General features: G+C 44.9%; 1 protein-coding gene across 4 annotated transcripts in view; it reads left to right on the top strand.

The window, feature by feature from the left end:
- ZNF609 (zinc finger protein 609) overlaps positions 1-16,791 on the top strand; it is a 113,529-nt gene extending 96,738 nt beyond the window's left edge. For all 4 annotated transcript variants that reach the window (XM_066636029.1, XM_066636028.1, XM_066636030.1 and 1 more), the window contains 7 exons: positions 6,397-6,484; positions 7,892-10,268; positions 11,853-12,210; positions 12,895-13,070; positions 13,664-13,874; positions 14,194-14,272; positions 15,099-16,791. In XM_066636029.1, coding sequence (XP_066492126.1) covers positions 6,397-6,484; positions 7,892-10,268; positions 11,853-12,210; positions 12,895-13,070; positions 13,664-13,874; positions 14,194-14,267 — 3,284 coding nt within the window. In that variant the 3' untranslated portion in view covers positions 14,268-14,272; positions 15,099-16,791. The remainder of the gene's footprint in view (positions 1-6,396; positions 6,485-7,891; positions 10,269-11,852; positions 12,211-12,894; positions 13,071-13,663; positions 13,875-14,193; positions 14,273-15,098) is intronic.
- Positions 16,792-19,707: the final 2,916 nt, after the last annotated feature.

Genomic DNA, 19,707 nt, shown 5'->3' with positions numbered 1-19,707 from the left:
TCTTCAGCTTGGTTAATAGTAACCAGCAACTTTATGGTATAAATTTGATAACTCTTCCCTTGCATTTTATTTTTAAAATGCTTTAATATTTTGATAATCCTGTTTTCAGGTTTAAGAGGTAATACAAAGTTATGGTTCCATTTTGAGTTTGGTTCAAGAAAAATGCCTGCTTTTAAGTATCTAGGGTACTTATAGTCTTTAGCAGGTGGGAAATATGGATAGTAAACTCTGGGAACTGCCATTCTTGGTTGCTTTAACATTCATCTCATTTTCAGTACTTTTTTCATTTATATGCTGTTTGTCTACCAAATAGTTCAGAGCAGCATACATGATTCTTCCCACCCTCCATTGATTGTCTCAGGTAAACTTTTGAGGTACCCTGGTCTGAGAGTGACTGGCCCAAGATTGCCAAGTGAGCTTCATGGCTATGTAGGGATTTGAACCTGGGTCTCCTCAGTTGTAGGCTGATGCTCTCCAACCCAGCTATTTTCAAATACTGTACCGTGACACATTGATGTGCTGCGAATGGTCTCCAGGTGTGCCTTGGGAATTTTGGAGAGGGTCATTTATTAGTAGGGCCATTGAGAGATGTGAGCCCCCCCCCCCCGTTGGCAGCATAGTGGACCTTGTCAGTTGTAAAAAAAACCAATGGTGTGCCTTGACCAGTGTACTGTGAGTTGAAAAAGGTTGAAAATTGCTACTCTAAGCACTATGTACTATACTGCAGTGATTCTCATACTTTTTAGTGCCTGGATCCACTTTTTAGAATGATGATCTGTTGGGACCCACCGAAGTGATGTCATTAACCTAGACATGATGTCATCTCTGGAAGTGACATCAAGAAGAAATGAAATTTTTAACATTCCCATATGACAAAATCAAATCAAAGTTTACAATAAGTTTAAAAATTTGTTTAAATTGAAGAGCCGTCCTAACCCTCCCAAGCAGTTGCTGATCTGTTTTTTTTTTTAAATTCCCCAAACAGTCCAAAGACCGCAATCCTATCCATACTTACCTGGGAGTAAGCCCCATTGACTATGATTGTTAAAAGCATATGCATAGTAGCTGGTTAAAAGTACAGATCTGTAACATTTCTCCAAATGCAGTCACATACCATGGTAGCATCACATCTAATATATTATACCAGGGGTGTCCAAAATTTTTGGCAGGAGGGCCACATCATCTCTCTGACACTGTCGGGGGCCAGGGAAGAAAATAATTAATTTACATTTCAAATTTGAATAAATTTACATAAGTTTACATAAATGAATATATTAAATTTGAACTTATATGAATGAATGAAGGTCTTGCAATAGCTCAGGGCCTATAAAAGGCCTTGCACAAAGCAAGGCTGGCCTTTCCTTTGCTGCTGCATCACAGACGTGAAACAGCAAGCAGTGGAGGAAGTCCTCATCCCACAGCTCATGCGAGAGGTCAAACAGTCGCCCTCATGCTGACAGCAGTTGTGTCAGGCCAGTGCGGGCCCCAGCAAGCCTCCGGAGGGCCAGAGGCTCATTGGAGACTGGGGGCTCCCTGAGGGCCGCATTGGGAGTCCTCAAGGGCCACAAGTGGCCCCAGGGCCAGGGTCTGGGCACCCCTGTATTATACATAACACACGCATTGAAAAGAATGAGGACCCACCTGAAATTGGTTTGTGGACCCAACCCACAGTTTGAAAAACACTGCCATACTCGGTCAATAAGGCCCATCCTCATTATCCACAGGTTTGGGACCCATGGATTTGACACAACACATGTCGTGGGGGGAGGGAGTGACCTGTACCTCCCAGGTGTAATCAGAACTGTGTTCTGGTCCATCGGGAGGGAGGTCTTCCAAAGCCCAGGGAGGCTGCACAAGGCCCCCTCACAATTCAGAAGGACTGCCAGAACCTTTTAAAGTACACTTCCAGTTTTTGTCAGCTGTTAACCTGTCAATGTTAGCTTAGTCTCCTTCCCCTAGAGTGCAGGCTGCTTGCCTGCTTGGCTCCAGTTTAAACTATGCAAATCAATAAACGTATGCAAATTTGTGTTTCACATAAAATTTCTATATTTGACATACTGTATTCTGAAAATGTTTTGAGCAACTGCATTATTTGGAATATGCTGAGTACCTTTGTCAGAAAAGAGAGGTGGCAGGATATGGGGATGGAGCCCTCGGAGAGGGACAGGTCAGCCTTGCAGTGCTGAGGACTTCAAATTTTGTGCTCTAATGAACTCTACATTGTCACATTCACCCCAGGGGGCAGTTCCACATTATACGGGTTCATAGGGTTCAAGAACCATGCCACTCTGTTTTTTTAACAACTGAATGTTTGCTGAGGCTGTTGTGACAAAATACAGTTACAAGTTTCCTGTTACTAGTGAGTTAAAGGAATTTGCATCTTCTAGCAAATTTTCATTTGCTCTTGGTACACCCAAAGTGTCCCAGGAGTCTGTGCTCAGGATGGCTGTCTTCTGGCCAGAGCTATGACAGTGCAACAGCTGAGTGCCTCCCCTCGGTCTTTAGGTGACCATCCATTGAGTCATCTCTGCTAGTCTCCGGTTCTTCTCTCTTCTTGTCACCTCCTTTACCCATCTTCTGTTAAAATCACCTTCCCAGGCATGTCCCCTCTGGCCTCATGGTGGCCACCCCCTGCCGGGTTGTTTCTCACAGGTGAAGATTCTATGGGGGAAGGAAACCCTGCACATACTTCTGTTTGCTTGAACTGGTGTTGTCTGTTGTATGAACTTCTTCCAAGACCTTAACAGTGAAAGCCAAAAAACATGTTTTGGGTATAAAAACTGAAAATCTCGAATTTCAAAAATCAGATTTAAGGCATAGTCTCGTCTATGCATGCAAAACTCACAAAATGAATGACTCTTAAATCTGCTGGCCACAGGAGACCTTCCATAGGCTCTGTAGCTTATGCAATGCTTCCCTAGGGTAACCACCCTAGCTCACAGTTTTCAAGTGGTACCTTAGGGAGGTCTGGCAATAAGGAGCATAAGTGGATGCCACAATTGTAGACAAACTTCATAAGAGGCTGTAAAGGGGTATATCTACCTGCTTCCTGCCAAAAGAAAAGTCAAAGCACTTTGAATACTGTCCAGCATTCTTACAATCCACAGTCAGAAGAACTCTTGCTAGATCATCTAATCCAGGGGTGGACAAATGTGCTTACGTACATAGAGCTGCATATAATAAATTTCAGATATTTGAGAGCCACAATATTTAAGAAGCATTTGAATTCTTAAATATTTACTCACTATCAGTGTTGGGAAAACCAAGTGGGGCTTGACTTGAAAGTCACTGAGTCACTGCCCCCCACTCAACTAGAAAAAAGTCCTAACGGACACTTTCCAAGTCTCCAAGTTACCCTTTAGTAACTCTAATGGACTTGAGTCATCCCCCCCCCCCTAAAAAGTCTGCCATGGGGCAAAAAAAACAGGGCTGGTGCTGGGCTGTGTGTGTGTGTCTCTCTCTCTCTCTTTGAGTTGTCTTTGAACACTCCCCTGCTGTCCCTGCCCATGTATAAACAGGGTGGGAGGGACTGTGTGAGCTGCAGTCCTCTGCAGATACTGATGTCTACGGATTTTGTGTCCCCAAACCTGACTGGAGCCCTGTCACATCCAGAGAATCTTCTGAGGCCTCTGGAAGACCAAAAATTTATGACTTCCAGTTTTCAGCTTTTGGCCTTCTGGAGGCCTCAGAAGGCAGTGGACTCATCCATGGGTTCTGAACCTGTGGATGATCAAATCTGTGGGTAATGCAGGCCGCCTATACATTCTTCATCTACATAATCACTAACATATCTGTATTCCATCTTTGTTTTGTTTTATATTATTTTGGAGGAGGGTCCCCTTGGTCCCCTGTGGTGTGTGGGTGATATGGTAGCACAGCCCAGAGGATTGGGACCCAAATGAGTGTAGGGTAGGGCAGGTGTTAGTCCCCAGGAAGTTATTAACTCTGAATGGGGCCAAAGCCTTTTGTAAATACTTGAACCCTCTTCAGTTGGTGGCAGTCAACAATGAGAGAAGATGTGAGTGGTGACTTCAGTAAATCTTTAGGAGTTGGCTCTGTTGTAGGGCTGTTGATAATTTGGCTTTGACTTATCTGTTTGACGAAGAGAAAATGTGTGTATCTGTATATATTGAAAAAGAAATAGGTTCTTGGATCTGAACAAGGGTTCAGGGAAAGGTGCTGGCTACAACTATGAGGATAGAGCGGTTGAGACACATGATCCATGTATTTCCCTATCCAGCTTCTACTTCTTGTTTATCATAAAGCAATATTTAAGCAGGATTATTAACTTTTCTGTTTTCCTCTCCTGCAAAGGACCATATGTCTTTCATGGGGTAGTAATTCTTCTGGGAGACATGTGACGAAAAGTGCAATGGTACCTTTGAAGAATTCAAATATCCTATTGCCATGCTTTCTCTCAAGTTAACTTACTCATGAGCAGCAGGTTGTGACACTTCTGCTTGTAAAGTTGTAAAGGTTCCAGCTGTCTGCTCTTAGTTTACTCAAGAGGAATGAGGTTCAGGGTAGTAGCTTTGGGCTAAGTACATCATTGGTGATTCACATATGACTTTTGTGCCTGTGCTAAGCATCATTTGGGAACTTCCTAGAGTCCATGATGACTCATCACATAATCTGAATGTGTAAAATTGCTGCTATTTATGCAATAACTGTGTTTGTGTAAAAATAAAGCAAGGTGTAAGCTCATCCTTCCACTCTTCTGACAGAACCACTAGAGATTTACTGTCTCTTTTTTAAAGAGCTTTTTTTCACTGCAGAAATAATTTTGCAAAATGCCAGTAAGAGGGAACATGGCTGGATTTGGCTCTAACATCAGGTTCTGATTTCCTTGTGTGGGAAGAAGTTACTCCTATAGATGGGGAGGAAAAAAATGATATTTTGACACAGACGAACATGCTTATTGTGGCATAGTGTTCAAGAACTGGCATTTTTTTCATCAGTTGTGTGAAAGGTTAGCCTCATTTTGCACACATACAATTGCAAATAGTAGGATTAAAAGGCAATGCAAAGTGAGAGTCTGTGACACTTAGATACTGTAAAGGGTTTTTTCCTCTGTCTTCATGCATGTGTATGCATCTGATGAAGTCTGCTCTAGCCCCCAGAAGCTTCTGCTAGCAGTTGTGTGCATATGTGCACTGCAATTGAGTGTAGTCATATGCATGTCAACTCAGAAGTAAGCCACATTGAATTTAATGGGACTTCTGGGTAAGTGTGAATAGAATTTCAGCTAATGTTGCCAGTCAGCCACCCTTCTGAAAATCCTGTAGCTAGAGAAGATCTGTAGAGCTGAAGGGAAGAATTGGGATGAGTAGTATTTTTGGTCAGTCAGGACTTGAGCAGAGGCTAAATCTCTCAGTTTACCAATACTGCTTAGGATCAGATCTGGCTTTCACAATACTGCTACTGTTACAGGAAGAGGCCTTTTTCAGATAATGAATAATTCCATTGAGACTTTGCCAGACAACTCCTGTCTTGGTTGAGTTAATAATCCTATGTGGTTGGCAATTTTAACAAATAGGAACAAGAAGTGGCACTGATTGCTATCTGGCCTCCCTCTCTGTTCAGTTAAATAATGGAGGAACATGAACTTAAGTATATCCCTTGTACATTGAAGTGGCAACCAATTTTTCTGCTTAAATTTAAAAAAAAATTTAAAAGAAGCCTGCCTTTCCAGCCATACAAGAAACTGCAGTGGAAACCTCCAGGAGGCCCTGACTGTGTGCTTGGTTCTCTTATGTGTGCACACAAGTTTTGTTGGATCACAGTCACAGAGGACAAATGCAGCAGTTTTTCCTGGATGCCTTTTAAGTTTCTTCCTGCATAGTGGCTGAGAGGTAAGAAATGTGATGGCTGAAAAAGCAAACAAGTAAACCAGAACGGTGGTTTTCAGTACACCCATGTTTTAAAACAACTGCTAATGAATTTTTCAGGTGTGTGTAGTTGAGGGTGGCAAGATCTATGCCACCTTGTAACACACTTTGTTCTCTTCTGATGGTTTTGGATGGCTTAGTGTTCTTTGGCTTGGGAGAGTGATAGTGGGACCACTTTTGAATATCAACAGTGTTCTATTTCTGCTTTCCTAAAAAACCCTGACCTTGATAACAGAGTGGGCTGTACATGTTGCAGCCAGATTGGCAGGGATTTTCAACTATCTTGGCTAAGGAACTAAGATACAGTGCCCCAGGCAAGCCCTACCTTGATTCTTCTGCAGGCCTGGGTAGTTGAATTCGAGGGCTTTCCTCTCCAATCACACTTGTTCTGACTTGTGAAGCAGGATGTTTGTTGTATTGTGGCTGTGAGACTTGTTGGATAAGACTGGGCCAAGGTGGTTGCCCCAGGACATCTAGATGTTCATGATCCCCTATGTTTTTCTTATAGGTATGCTGGTGGTGAATGTCACCTGGAGGAATAAGACTTATGTGGGGACACTACTGGACTGCACGCAGCATGATTGGGCTCCACCCAGGTATCGCAGAGAGGCTATGTGTTGGTGGATTTATTTTCCTTCTGCCCTGCCCGCTCAATAACTGTCTGTCATGTGGGATTCTGCTAGAGGAAAAATACTTTGAGCCTGGCAACACTGCTAGGATTCACATCCATCTTCCTCTTGCAGAACGTGCTCCACTCCAATTTTCTTCTATCAGTCTATGATGGGGTGGACAAACATTTTGTCAGGAGGGCCACTTCATCTCTCTGACACTGTGTTGGGAGTGCCAGGGAAAAAAAGAATTTACATTTCAAATTTGAATAACTTTAGATAAATTTACATAAATGAATGAGTATAAGAGTTGGAGCTTATATGAATGAATGAATTTTACTGAGCTTATTTATAATACACATGAGAACTATAATATAGGCATGTAGAACCACATGAGAACTATGAACTGTTTGCCATACACCTTTTGCATAGTGAAAATATACAGAAACACACAGTGACATAAGTTGTTCAGAGGCATGTGTGTGTGAAAATAATGCCCAGGGAAAAGCAGAAAACACATGGAGACTATAAAAGGCTTTGCTCTAACTTGGCCTGCAGCTCGCATCTGGCAGTCACAACTGGTAGTTCCAGGCCTGGGCAGGCTCCTACAGTCTGCAATGGGCCAGAGGCTTAGTTTGGGGGATCCTGAGGGCTGCGAATGGCACCCCGGGCTGGGGTTTGCTTACCCCAGCTCTATGAGATGAGAAGTATAGCAGCCACCACCTTCTCTCCAAGACAGGATGGATAAATTGTATTTAAATCTGGAGTGATCTGTGACTAGTGCTGTTTCCTAGTCTGACCTTCCAGGGGACATGATCTTGAGGCAAAGCATGTACTTTGTAGGAAACATTCTTGTCTCTGTGTGAACTGCTGTTGATGCCACATCTCTCTCAGGAAGCAGAGTTCAATACTTGCCTTGGGCTTCATGGGCAGAGTTACCAATGCTGCTTTTACTTCAACCCCATTTCCTGGGAAACAAGTCAGCAAATTGATTGGTTGGAGTGAGCAGTGTTGAGCAATGGGGACTGCTTATGTACCTCACATATTCAAACACCCCATCATTCTAAAAATGCAGAAACAGACACATTATTAAAAGGTGGCAATCTCAGAACTCCTAACTAGATGTCGTAGGGTGCAAGAAACTACATTGGGCCCTATGGTTTGTTTACTTTTGCTTTAAAAATTATGCATCTTCTGCTGTTCCATCTAAACAAGTTTAGCAGACTGTGTATGTAATAGCCATGCAGATGAGTATAATGAACTGTGCTAGTAGCTCTCTTGTTCCATCTGGTGCCCTATTGTTGCCTTGTAAGAATCTTCTGAAGAGGCCCTATTTCAGAGAAAGAGCAATGGCTTGAGGTTTGCCTTTCTGTATCTAAGTCCTTTTGTCCCCAGGTTCTGCGATTCTCCAACCAGTGACCTGGAGATGCGAAATGGTCGTGGGAGGGGCAAGCGCATGCGGCCCAATAGCAATCCCCCCATGAATGAGAGCACAGCAACCTCGGAGAGTAAAGGGACCAGTAATAGCAGTAAGACACGGGCAGGAGCCAATAGCAAGGGACGCCGAGGTAGCCAGAACTCTTCCGAGCACCGCCTCCCACTCAGCAGTGCATCTGAGGATGTCAAGGCCAGCCCTTCATCGGTGACCAAGCGAAAGAGTAAACCCTTGTCTGACATGGAAGTGAATTCCAGCTCTGAGGATTCCAAAGGGAGCAAGCGTGTCCGCACAAATTCCATGGGCTCAGCTGCCACGCCTCTAGTGGTGGCAGCAGCTGCAGCTGCAGCTGCTGCCACCACAGTTAAAGTGGAACCAACGTTCTTGGACAGGAACTGCCTCTCCCCCATACTCATTGATTGCCCACACCCCAACTGTAGCAAAAAGTACAAGCACATTAATGGGCTGAAATACCACCAGGCCCATGCACACACAGATGATGACAGCAAACCTGAGGCTGATGGGGACAGTGAGTATGGGGAGGATTTGTCTCTTCCAGCTGACCTTGGCAGCTGCAATGGTGCCCCTGGTAGCCAAAAGGGCTCTCTTTCTCCAGCCCGGTCAACCACCCCTAAAGTGCGGCTGATGGAACCACACAGCCCCTCACCATCAAGCAAGTTCAACACCAAGACTTCTTGCAAGAAAAAGCTGGGTGGTGAAGGAGACCCTGACTCTGGTACTCTGTCCAATGATGGTTCAGAGGATGGACCTTTGGTAGCTGATGAGACAAGCAATGATGGCTTTGACTCAGTGGAGAAGAGGAACAGTGACAAGGAGAAGGCTAAAAAGCCAATAAGTGTGAAGCCTGAGAAAGTGTCTTCAAAGAGCATCAAGTCTGCCCGACCCATCGCCCCCGCAATCCCACCACAAATCTACACCTTCCAGACAGCCACATTCACTGCTACTAGTCCTGGCTCCTCCACTGGCCTTACCACCACAGTTGTTCAGGCCATGCCGAACAGCCCCCAGCTAAAGCCCATCCAGCCCAAGCCAACAGTGATGGGAGAACCTTTCACAGTCAGCCCAGCACTTACTCCTGCCAAGGACAAGAAGAAGAAGGACAAGAAGAAGAAAGAGTCCAAGGAGATAGAGAGCCCCTTGACTCCTGGGAAAGTGTGTCGAGTGGAGGAAGGCAAGAGCCCCTTCCGGGGAGAGCCCAGTGATCTTGGAGCTAAAGGTGAGAGCCTTCTGAATGGCTCATCTGACCCTCACCAGAGCCGCCTTGCGAGTATCAAAGCTGAAGCAGATAAGATTTACAGCTTCACAGACAATGCCCCAAGCCCATCCATTGGAGGCACCAGCCGACTTGATACTGCAGCACCCACGCAACCCATGACACCACTTCACGTTGTCACCCAGAATGGTGCTGAAGCGAGCTCTGTGAAAACAAACAGCCCAGCCTATTCTGACATCTCAGATGCAGGGGAGGATGGGGAGGGTAAGCTGGACAGTGTGAAGGCCAAGGACACTGAGCCACTTGCCAAGGAAGGGGCTAAAAAAGCCCTGTTTCCTTCTCAGGCTCAGAACAAAGACTCTCCCTATTATCAAAGTTTTGAGGCTTACTACTCGCCAGGCTATGCACAGTCAAGTCCCGGTCCCATCAATCCCAGCAGTCAAGCCAGTGTAGACAGTCAGGCTTTGAAACTGAAGAAAGACGAGGAGCCAACAAGTCCGGAGGTGAAAGTAAAAAATGAGGCTTGTGAGGAGAAGAAGGCTGAGCTGGGGCCCTCCAACCAGCAGCCTTCTGTCATCCAGCAGAGGTCCAATATGTACATGCAGTCCCTCTACTATAATCAGTATGCCTATGTGCCTCCTTATGGCTACAGTGAGCAAGGGTATCATGCCCACCTGCTCAGCACTAATCCTACCTATCGGCAGCAATACGAAGACCAGCAGAAGCAGCGCCAGAGCCTGGAGCAGCAGCAGCAACGTGGAATGGACAAGAAAGTGGAGCTAGGCCTGAAGGAGAGGGAAGTAGCACTCAAGGAAGAATGGAAGCAGAAGCCATCTCTTCCTCCCACTCTGACCAAAGCACCCAGCCTGACAGACCTGGTCAAATCTGGACTGAGCAAGCCCAAGGATCAAGGGGCAGATGTGACCAAATCAGTCATCATTCCCAAGCTGGAAGATTCCTCAAAGCTCCAAAGCCAGGCAACAGAGGGTCTCAAGGGGAAGCTAAGTGAAAGCAGCCACTTGGGCAAGGAGACCACAGAGTCCAAGGCAGGTTCGGACTGTGGCCGGCAGGCGGAAGTAGACTCTGTACTCTGGTATAGACAGGTAAGTTGTGTGTGCGTGTGTGTGTGTGTCTGCGTACTGACATTCATTGAAGTAGTAGGGAGGGCAATCGCTGGGACAGTAAACACTCCCTGGGTCCCAGAGAGTTTTGGGGAGAAGCAGCCTGTTAGGGGGCAGGAGAAGTGCTTTAATGCTGGTTGATCTTCCTAGGCTTCTGTTTCTTAGAATCTTTAGATGGATAAATACAAAACACAGTTGTGAATAAATGGCTGACTAGGACTACATATGACATAGCTGCCTTGTTTGACCCATTCTCACTTGATGGTGTCTCATTCCTGTTCTCCAGTGGGATCTCCATGTCAGGGTCAGTCCTTCAATTGGTTAGCTCCTCCCTCTAGGAACATGGAACATGCGGGAGATAGTGAATGATTTTTCTGGTATTGAGAGAGCATGCACAAGTGTGCTTGAGGTACAGCCTAACTGCTCCCTAGGCTAGTGTTCGTTTAGCAGTAATCATGAAGAGTGCAGGACTTCAGAGGGGTTGTGGGATAACTGCATATCCTTGAAATATGCAGTTGAAATTTGTCCCTTGAAATTTGAATCTGACGAAGTTGCTGTTTAGTCCGATTTGTGTGGCTCAGTGACTTTGGCTGTGAAGCCAAACTGGCCCAACTTAGTTAATGAGCAGTATAGTGGCACAGACTGGACTAGAGGACAGTAGCAGCCAATTGGAAGGTGAAATCTGGTAAGTTGCAACTTCTCCCTGTTTTAGCTTTCTGCACTACTTGTGTGTCCTTGTACAGAAGGTTGTAGTGGGGAGGGTTCTGTGGGAGACTGAGCTAACCCAAATGATATTATATGTGCTTTCCTGGTCCTTGTTGCTTGTGTGCCTTTTGGTGGCATCCTCTTACGTACAGATCAGATGCTATGTAGCTATAACAAATGAAGCTAGAGACTCCATTTCCTGTATTGAATTGGTTGACACCTTGATCTTGAACAGGAGTAAGTGGGAAAGGGGAAAAGGGGGGCTTGGTGTCTGGGCTGGGAGCCTGCAGCCAAGAAGTGATGAGGGCTGTGAAGTTTTTTTTTTCCTCCTTTATTGGCGCTTTAAAATGTGTGCTGCCTAAGGAAGGGCTTGGTTAGCTGCAAGCTTCATCTTATGCACAAAAAACCTGAAACAAACTCCTCCCCACTCCCCAGCTAAATGATTCCACTGCCAGAATGTCCACATTGTGTCATGGAAACAAATTCAACCAGGGTGATTCATCTGTGATCAAGAATAAATAAGGATTATTTATCTGAGTTTGTTTGCATAACTTAAGATTTCAAGACATTGTGGAATGCAGAATGTTGACTTCTAGATAGGAATTTGAGTAGTGATAGGAAGGGAAAGAACTCAGGAGCCATTATAGGGCAATGATGATGGAGGTGGGAAATACACCAGGAAGAAGTCTTGCTTTTTGTTACAAGATTGCTGCAGGCCTTGAGGGTTTTTCCTTTTTCCCTTTGCACCCACAAAGGTATTACCTTTTTAAGCAATCAGAAATTTCTAGGCTTCCAAAAACGCTGTCATATTCTGTACTGCATCATTTTAGGCATCTCTGACTTGACTATCTATTACTGCAGGAGGCAGAGCCCCGTATGTGGACCTATGTTTATCCAGCTAAATACTCTGACATCAAGACAGAGGACGAGCGGTGGAAGGAAGAGAGGGATCGGAAGCTAAAGGAGGAGAGGAGCCGTAGCAAAGAGCCCCTCACAAAGGAGGACGGGAAGGAGAGCACAAGCTCTGATTGCAAATTGCCTTCCAGCGAGGAGTCACGCTTGGGGAAAGAGGCTAGGCCCAGCACCCACGTGTCCTCGCCTCTCAGTCAGCATCAGTCCTACATCCCTTACATGCATGGCTACTCTTACAGCCAGTCGTATGACCCCAACCACCCCAGCTACCGCGGCATGCCCACTGTCATGATGCAGAACTACCCAGGTATGTTGGCATGGGTTGGATTTCTTAAAATGATACAAGGACTTTTAGGGAGGGACCATCATTTTCAGCCTTGGAGCTTATCAGGAGTATTATGGTAATAATAAAAAAGATAATAAAAGGATAATAAAATACAATAATAATAAATAATAATAAAAGAGTATTATGGTAATAATCAGGAGTATTATGATGGCTGGAGTAGATCATTATCTCTCCTAACAAGAGTTGCTGGAGATTGAATCTGTACCTTCTGCATGCATAGTAATGCTTTTTCATTCACTTATGCCTCCTGCCCATAGAGAAGAAGGGGAATGGTTAAATTCATCTATACTGCACATTTGTTTTGTACAGTTTTGATAAAGGTAAGATGTACAGAGTATCAACCCCTCCCTCTGAGCATTGACATCTCTATCCAGATTCCTGTAGTGTTTCTGAAGCTTTAGCATTCATAGCAGAGGCTACATCAGAATTGTCTTTTCAGTCAGTAAGGTTTGGGAAGTTCTTAAAACAAAAAATAACTAAATTCTGTACCGGATCTCACCAATTGTTTAGAAATATAATGTACAAACTAGCCTTAAACCTATCCCTCTGTTAAATCTCTGGCTCAGTCCTTTCTTCTTTGCCTCTCACTTTTCCCTTTAAAGGATTTGTGATGACAATTGACTGACTCTGGCTTCTAATCCACAGGCTCATACCTGCCCTCCAGCTATTCATTCTCCCCATATGGCAGCAAAGCCTCTGGTAATGAAGAGAGTGAGAAGTCTCGAGCCAGTCCCAGCATTGGCTGTAAATCCAGCTCTGAATCCAAGGCTCTGGACATCTTACAACAGCACGCCAGCCACTACAAGAGCAAGTCCCCAACGGTGAGTGGTACGCAGGAATGGGAAATAGATGCTCTGTGCTGTTCATGGTCCTGAGCTATTCAGTTGTACAGGTGTACCCCCTTATTCACAGGGGGCTCCAATCTGAAGCCCTTTGCGGATAGCTGAAACCGTAGATACAAGAAAACGCCTGTCACTGGGGGACACCCCCCCCCCGGAGGCAAGGGGAGCCAAGGACATCTGTCCCCAGTCTCTGCCAAGCTCAGAGGCTAAAAAAAGGCAACTTGGGGTTTCACGGAGAAACTTGGACGTTTTTAATGCCTTATAAGGCATTGGGAGGCCTGGGGAAGCCCTCCAGGGGCTGTACATTCATTGCTTCCCTGCAAGCTCTAGGACTTGGCCATGAAGCCAAGTGGGTTGTCCTTGGGGATTTCTGGCTGGTTGTTGCCAGGAGAGTATGGGTAGGTGGGTGTGGTGGTGGCCAGAATAAGCCTGTCACCAGCTTGTAGGAAAGTCACACAAGAGTTGGAATGTCTAGGCTCTGTTCTTTACCCATTTTGACAGTTGGCTGACTTGCTCCTCTTGCAGGTTTACATCTGGACTTTAACATGTTTCTTTCTGTGGTTTCTTTACAGATAGGTGAGAAGACTTCTCAGGAGCGGAGTGGCTGTGGGGTGGGAGGAAGCAGTGCAAGCTGCAGCAGTGTAGGGGCAGCCAGTGGTGCAGAGAGAAGTGTTGACCGGCCCCGCTCCTCTCCTTCGCAGCGCTTAATGTCCACGCATCACCACCACCACCACCTGGGCTACTCGTTACTACCAGCCCAGTACAACCTGCCCTATGCAACAGGTGAGAACAGAAAATGGGGACTGGTACATTTGAGATTCTTTCTTTTCTTGGATGGGGGAAGGAGTCCAGAGGATGTTGCTCGTAATCGGGGGATTAGGCCCCCTCAAGCCCAATGGCTTTTGCAGTTGTCATTCACACCTTTATGGGTGACTTGCTGTGTCTGCGTTGTCCAGTCTCAGAAGCTCCTTTCCAAGGTCTGTAAAATGTCCCCACTGTCAACCTATATGTATCTAGTGTTATGCTTGAGACCATTTTTGTATCACTCTCCCCTCCCCCCTCCATATTTTACATTATGCATTATAATTTTTTTTCCCCACAGGTCTCTCATCTACAGCCATTGTTGCCAGTCAGCAAGGCTCTGCTCCTTCCTTATACCCCCCACCTCGGAGGTGAAAACGGTAAGGCTACCTTTGGCAACAGTGGTTTTGGGGAAAGGGAGGAAGGCAGTGCCACAGGGTGTTCCTTTTCCAGGCAGAGTGGGCCTCATAAGTCTATGTGGAGTCTATCCATGATAAGGATATGGTTTGCATGCAGGAGGTCCCAGTTTCATACCAGAGACTGAAACTGGATCCATATCTGGATAGGTCTAGGGAAAAATCTTTGTTTGGAACCCCGGAGAGCTTGTACTAGTCAGTGCTGACAGTACTGACCTTGATGGACCAGTGGTCTGACTCAGTAGGAGGCAGCATCATATCTTCATATGGCAGGGCTTTCTTTTGGAACCAATATAATTAAATTGCTTGTCATGATCTGCGAGCAAATAAATTGGAAAAGTTGATGACTGAAAGAGCCATAAGGAAACTTACTAGGACTGTGTGGCAAATGAATAGTGTAAGGCAAAACATGTCAAGGTAATGGCGCACATACAGCTGTGTTAATGTCCTTCATTCCTGCACCATTTAACCTCAGTTGTCTGGTTCTCCTAGTTGTTGCTTTCCAAGCAGTAGTCACTTCTTTTGGTTGTAGCCCAGCATTTGAAAATCTTTAGCTATTTACTGGCCACAAGGATTCTGTAAACATTAGTAACTGAATACTTACCTCCATCCTGTCTGCTTATAGAAAAAGCCTTTTTAGCTCACTTGCCTTTCTAATTGGGAATAAAACAAAGTCACTGGATAAACTCATAGTCTCTGTTACTGTTAATAGTTGCTGTTACTCCAGCCCCATCTTGTGGCTGAGACTGAAAGTGTTGGTACTGAGTTATTTTCTCCTTTTTTTTGACAGGACATGATTCAGATTGGATAACCTAGGCTCTACCAAGCCATGTGACTGGCTCACATGAGGAAGCGCTGAAAATTGCATTAAACATCAGTTGAATGGTGTTGATTGTTCCACTTGACAGTCCGGCCATGATGTGATGCACACTTGCCCCCTCCCCTATTGAACACAAGCTGAGCCCCGTATGTGTGCGTTGTGGATCCGGGACTTGCAGAAATATTTATTCAGCTGACTTGGGGTTGATTGACCTATTTTTCCAAAACTCCTATAGAGCGGGGACTCTGTGGTGGTGGGCCAAGCAGTGTGGCATCACAGGACATTGGGAATGCTGGGGAGGGAGGGCACATTAGCCCTGAGTTCTGGTCAAGGCTCACCTGTTCCTGGGCTACAGCCAAGATGGCTATGTGGGGCTGGCTGAAGGTGAAGAGAACATCCAGCTCGACATATTTGTACTAGTGATAAGTGGTCACCTGGTACAAGCAGGTAGGCAAGATCCTGCAGAAACCATAGAAAAGAGATTATTCTCTTGCCTCATGTTGGCCTGGGAAAAGTTTGGAAGGGGGAAGGAGGGGAGGTTGGAAGCAGGGTCTGCAATGAGCACAAGCCAACAATGTGCTCCTCTGTTGGGAACAATACTGAAACTCTGTAGCACTTTGCCTCTAGGACCGCTGCTCCCTGAAAGGTCCTCCTTTCCATCTGCTGTTCCCTGAGCTCTCTCCCTGCTGGCAGGACTTGTGTGTTGTGGCAGCAGATGCCTCTTGGCTCTACAGCACAAAAACATACATCGAGGTCTGCATAAAATAGGGCCTTTTGGCAGGCTGGCCCTGCTCCTCTTGGGATGGGTCTCAACTGCTATCTAGCAGCCATCTTAGCAGCTCCACTTTGCTGGAAGGCCACTGGCGTCTGTCCTTCCTGTCTTCTCTAGACCCCACTCTTTTTCAGAACCTTTGTTTCCATAACATACAAGCATGCAGATGGGACTGGTTAAATTTCAGGCATGCAATTCTTCATTCTTCACACCTACAAGATTATCCTTCGCTGCAGAGAACAGGATGGATGCCTGACATGGCACGTGAGATTTGCATATGGGAGCTCTTGGCTTTGCTGAGAAAGGAAGGAAAAGGCAGGGCCTAGTAACTAGCTGCTGATCTGGGAAAACCTGCTGTAGCTGCAAGTTCTACCTGCTTTAGGCATCCCTAGTGTTCGCCCAAGGCAGTTAGGGATTGACCTCGTCTTGCTACGTACCCCGTGGGTGCTCTCGGACTGTCCTGGTTCCTGTATAGGGGGAGCTGTTCCCAGGTATTACTGAATGAATGCCTGGATTTCTCACTCCCAATCCTTTGATGGTGTTCGTTGCTGAAGCTTTCAGTTGGATCTCTGCCCAGGCTTATGGGAATAAGTTTCCTACCTCCCCCCCAAAAGACCTTTCCTGCAGGGTGGTCAACTTGAATAGCAGTGGAAGGATCTTGTCCTCCTTAACCAATCTGTGAGAAGTTGGTGCTGTGTGTCCGTCCCAACAATGCAAGTCCCTGGCTTGGTCTTTTGTTCCTGTCTATATGTTGTGTGAGGCCACCCTCTGCCTCTTTGATTTTTGTATATACTGTAAAAAGGAATTGTTTGAACTTTGTTGTTTGGTTTTTTTCTCCCCGCTGGGGGGCTCATAGCTCTGCACAAATAGAAGGACGTTTTGTAAATAGTTTGTTTAGAAGTGGCTGCTCATTGACTACTGTCCTCTTACTGTTTCTAAGATACATATAGCATCCTTTGACCTCTTTCAAGTAAGGGTACTGCAGTGGCCTGTCTGTCCATAGAAAAGTCATGATTGGCAGTATTGCTGTCTTTTGTGTTCTGGCAGGTTCTGCAACAGGAACACATAAGGTGCTTGGACCTGAGGTCTTTCAGAGTTCTGGCCTGTGTAACTTTTCTCTTGAAATTGCTTTTCTGATCAGCATACATTTCCATTTGAAATGTTGCTGTTGGGGAGCCAGGATTGCAACAGATAGGTCAGTGTGGTCAGTACTGCTGGATTTTTTGTGCTTCATGCACAGGAAGACTGAAAAGAGAGCTGTAAGTATGTGAATCACCGTACTGCTCTCTAGCTGTGAAAAGGAAAGAGGGTTGTGGGCCCAGATGGTCTTACATTAGTGCTCTCTCTTCCAATTCTATGAAGCAAATGAGACACCACTTATGCAATCATTTATTTGTAATCATTCCTATTCTCTCCCCCCCCCCCCCATTTTAATGCCAGTGATTTGAGAGCTGTCCTTATGGTCAGGTTGCTTTTTGTTCCTAGCTTTCCATAGGATGTTTCTAACCTTGTAAAAATGCCTTGCTTAGCAGCAGTGTCCTTGACCTGTCTACTTTTCCTTTTAGTTCTGCCTCTACACCTGGGTAATTTACTTGCCTTTCACCTATCCCAGCCACATTACTTGATGCTGATTCAGCCTTGGCCATATTCCTGAGTTTAACTGGCAGCTTGACTCAATGTCAGGGTGTTGCATTCTTGGAGGGGGAAATAAAAGACCAAGTCTATAGTGGGGCAGGTTGAATTATGCAAGCTGAATCAGTGTTGCTTGATTGACTTTGCACTTTGTTTTGCTTTGCTTCTCTTAGTTGTCATCACAAGAAAGAAGCTAAGTAGGGTACTGACCAATGGAAGTCTTTTCAGCTTTAGACACCCCTAAAGATGCCCATACATCTCCCATAATGGCTAGAAACTTGCTTGTCAGGCTGCTCGCTCTTCCTGCTGTTGTGTAGCATACACAAAACCTGGTGTGTAATATCTCTGTTCTGTAGCACTGTTCACATAAGGTGTGTGACAGGCTGTGCAGACAGAAAAGAATTTTGCATCATTTCCTAAAAGATAAAAGTTGAGAATGGTGATCGGAATTTGACCCAACTGTAAAGCTACTTGGATCACTTCACAAAAAGGGAATATTCCAATCTATTCCAGCTAATGGCATGTACTCAAAAGCAGGTTGGGAAACTGAACATGGCTGATGTGTAGCTCTTTTCAAAGAGGGCAACAAGCAATCTGTTTAGCTTCAGTAGCCACTGATTTGGTTTTCTGTTACTTTAATGGGGGATAGAGAACAGGTAAAAGGTAAAGCCAGTACACTTTTCAAGACGATAGCTAGTTTCTGAATAAAAGGGCTTTAGGAATACCACTGGAGGCAATTTCAGCCGAAGTGGAAGTACTCTATGGTAGCACCTGATAATGTGGGGAGATCTGTACTGGAAAGCTGAGTACTGTGTGAAACAGTGGTGCAGAAGGCATAGTTTGAAAGTTAAAGTAGGAAACTGGTGCTGCTGGGTTTTCCAGAATTCATGGCTCCTGTGGCTAGAATCGCTTTCCATCATGCTGGCACAAAGAGCTATAAGAAATTGGTGCTAGAAGCAATGGTGTTATGATTCCTGTATTAACTGACTCATCTGTTGCAAGATGAGCATGGCGCTGCCTAAGGCGATCTTACCACATAAAAGGGAAACTTTCAGATCTGAGAGACATCAAAGAATTGCTTCTGGAACCTGTTTTCCAGCATTTTCATTGTGGACCAGTGTCACATTTGTGGGTTACTACCTATAACATGGCTGTGCTAGATGGTAAAACATTGAAATAATTATGCATCCTGAAAAATTACAAAGAGAAGGAAATTAAAAAGTACAAAGTCCATTTTGAGGCATGTACATCTTTTAGATTTTTGGTTGGAAATAAAAAAATTCAGTGACAGTTGTTTACAGCCTTGCTACTCAGCTGGTGATAGGAGGGTAATATTTAAAAGGCATAGAACATTTTCTTCCTCTGAGTTTCTAGGAGGTTGAATGACCCCTTGAAGAAGGTTCACCTTGAACTACTTTTATGTGTTGGGTTGACTGTTCTTCCCAAGGAGGAAGCTCAAGAAAAGCTGCTACTTGGTTCTTTTGGTAAGTCCAGAAGTGGTTCAGAGATGGCCTGTTATATTCATGTGTCTGAAGATCTTTATGCTCAGACTGACCAGATTAGTAGTGCTGCATTGAGGGAATGAAGTACAGGATAAAGAGTTCAAGAACTTTGAATAACTGTAAAACTGGTTATTCTTCATAGTCCAGAAAGATTGAAGTTGTGCAGAGTATCAGGGATTCCTTCCTTTATCCATTCCCTTAAAGTGGGACTTTAAAATTTGGAAATTGCTAATGATTGCTAAAGCATTTTATCGATACATGATTAATGAGTCACCAGGGTCAGGAATGTTAGGCAACACCTGAATCATGTGCATAAGAACCAATAAAGCTGAGAGAGGTAAGAAAAATACCCTGGTGTTTCACAATACCACCCTAAAGCAAGAGACAAACTGAATTTCTTCATACTTGAAAATTGTGTTTCAATTAGTTGTAACAATGGTAGTAAATGATCGCATTTACTAAGTCTTAACTTACTACAGCTTATACCTTCTATCTGTTCTGCATCGTAGTGAAAATAGTCTTGCCCTTCTATACCCACTCTGTATGTGTTTAATATTTCTATAGTAAAACACTACAGATGCACAGGAGCGAAGTTGCCATACAACTTGCCAGGGATTTTTTATATGCTGTAATGTTACCATGGCCAATGGTCACCCCTATTTGGCTTACGCTT

Source organism: Tiliqua scincoides, chromosome 8, assembly GCF_035046505.1.
Source record: "Tiliqua scincoides isolate rTilSci1 chromosome 8, rTilSci1.hap2, whole genome shotgun sequence".
In the NCBI taxonomy this organism is placed as follows: domain Eukaryota; kingdom Metazoa; phylum Chordata; class Lepidosauria; order Squamata; family Scincidae; genus Tiliqua; species Tiliqua scincoides.
This window is presented reverse-complemented; position numbering and strand designations above follow the sequence as displayed.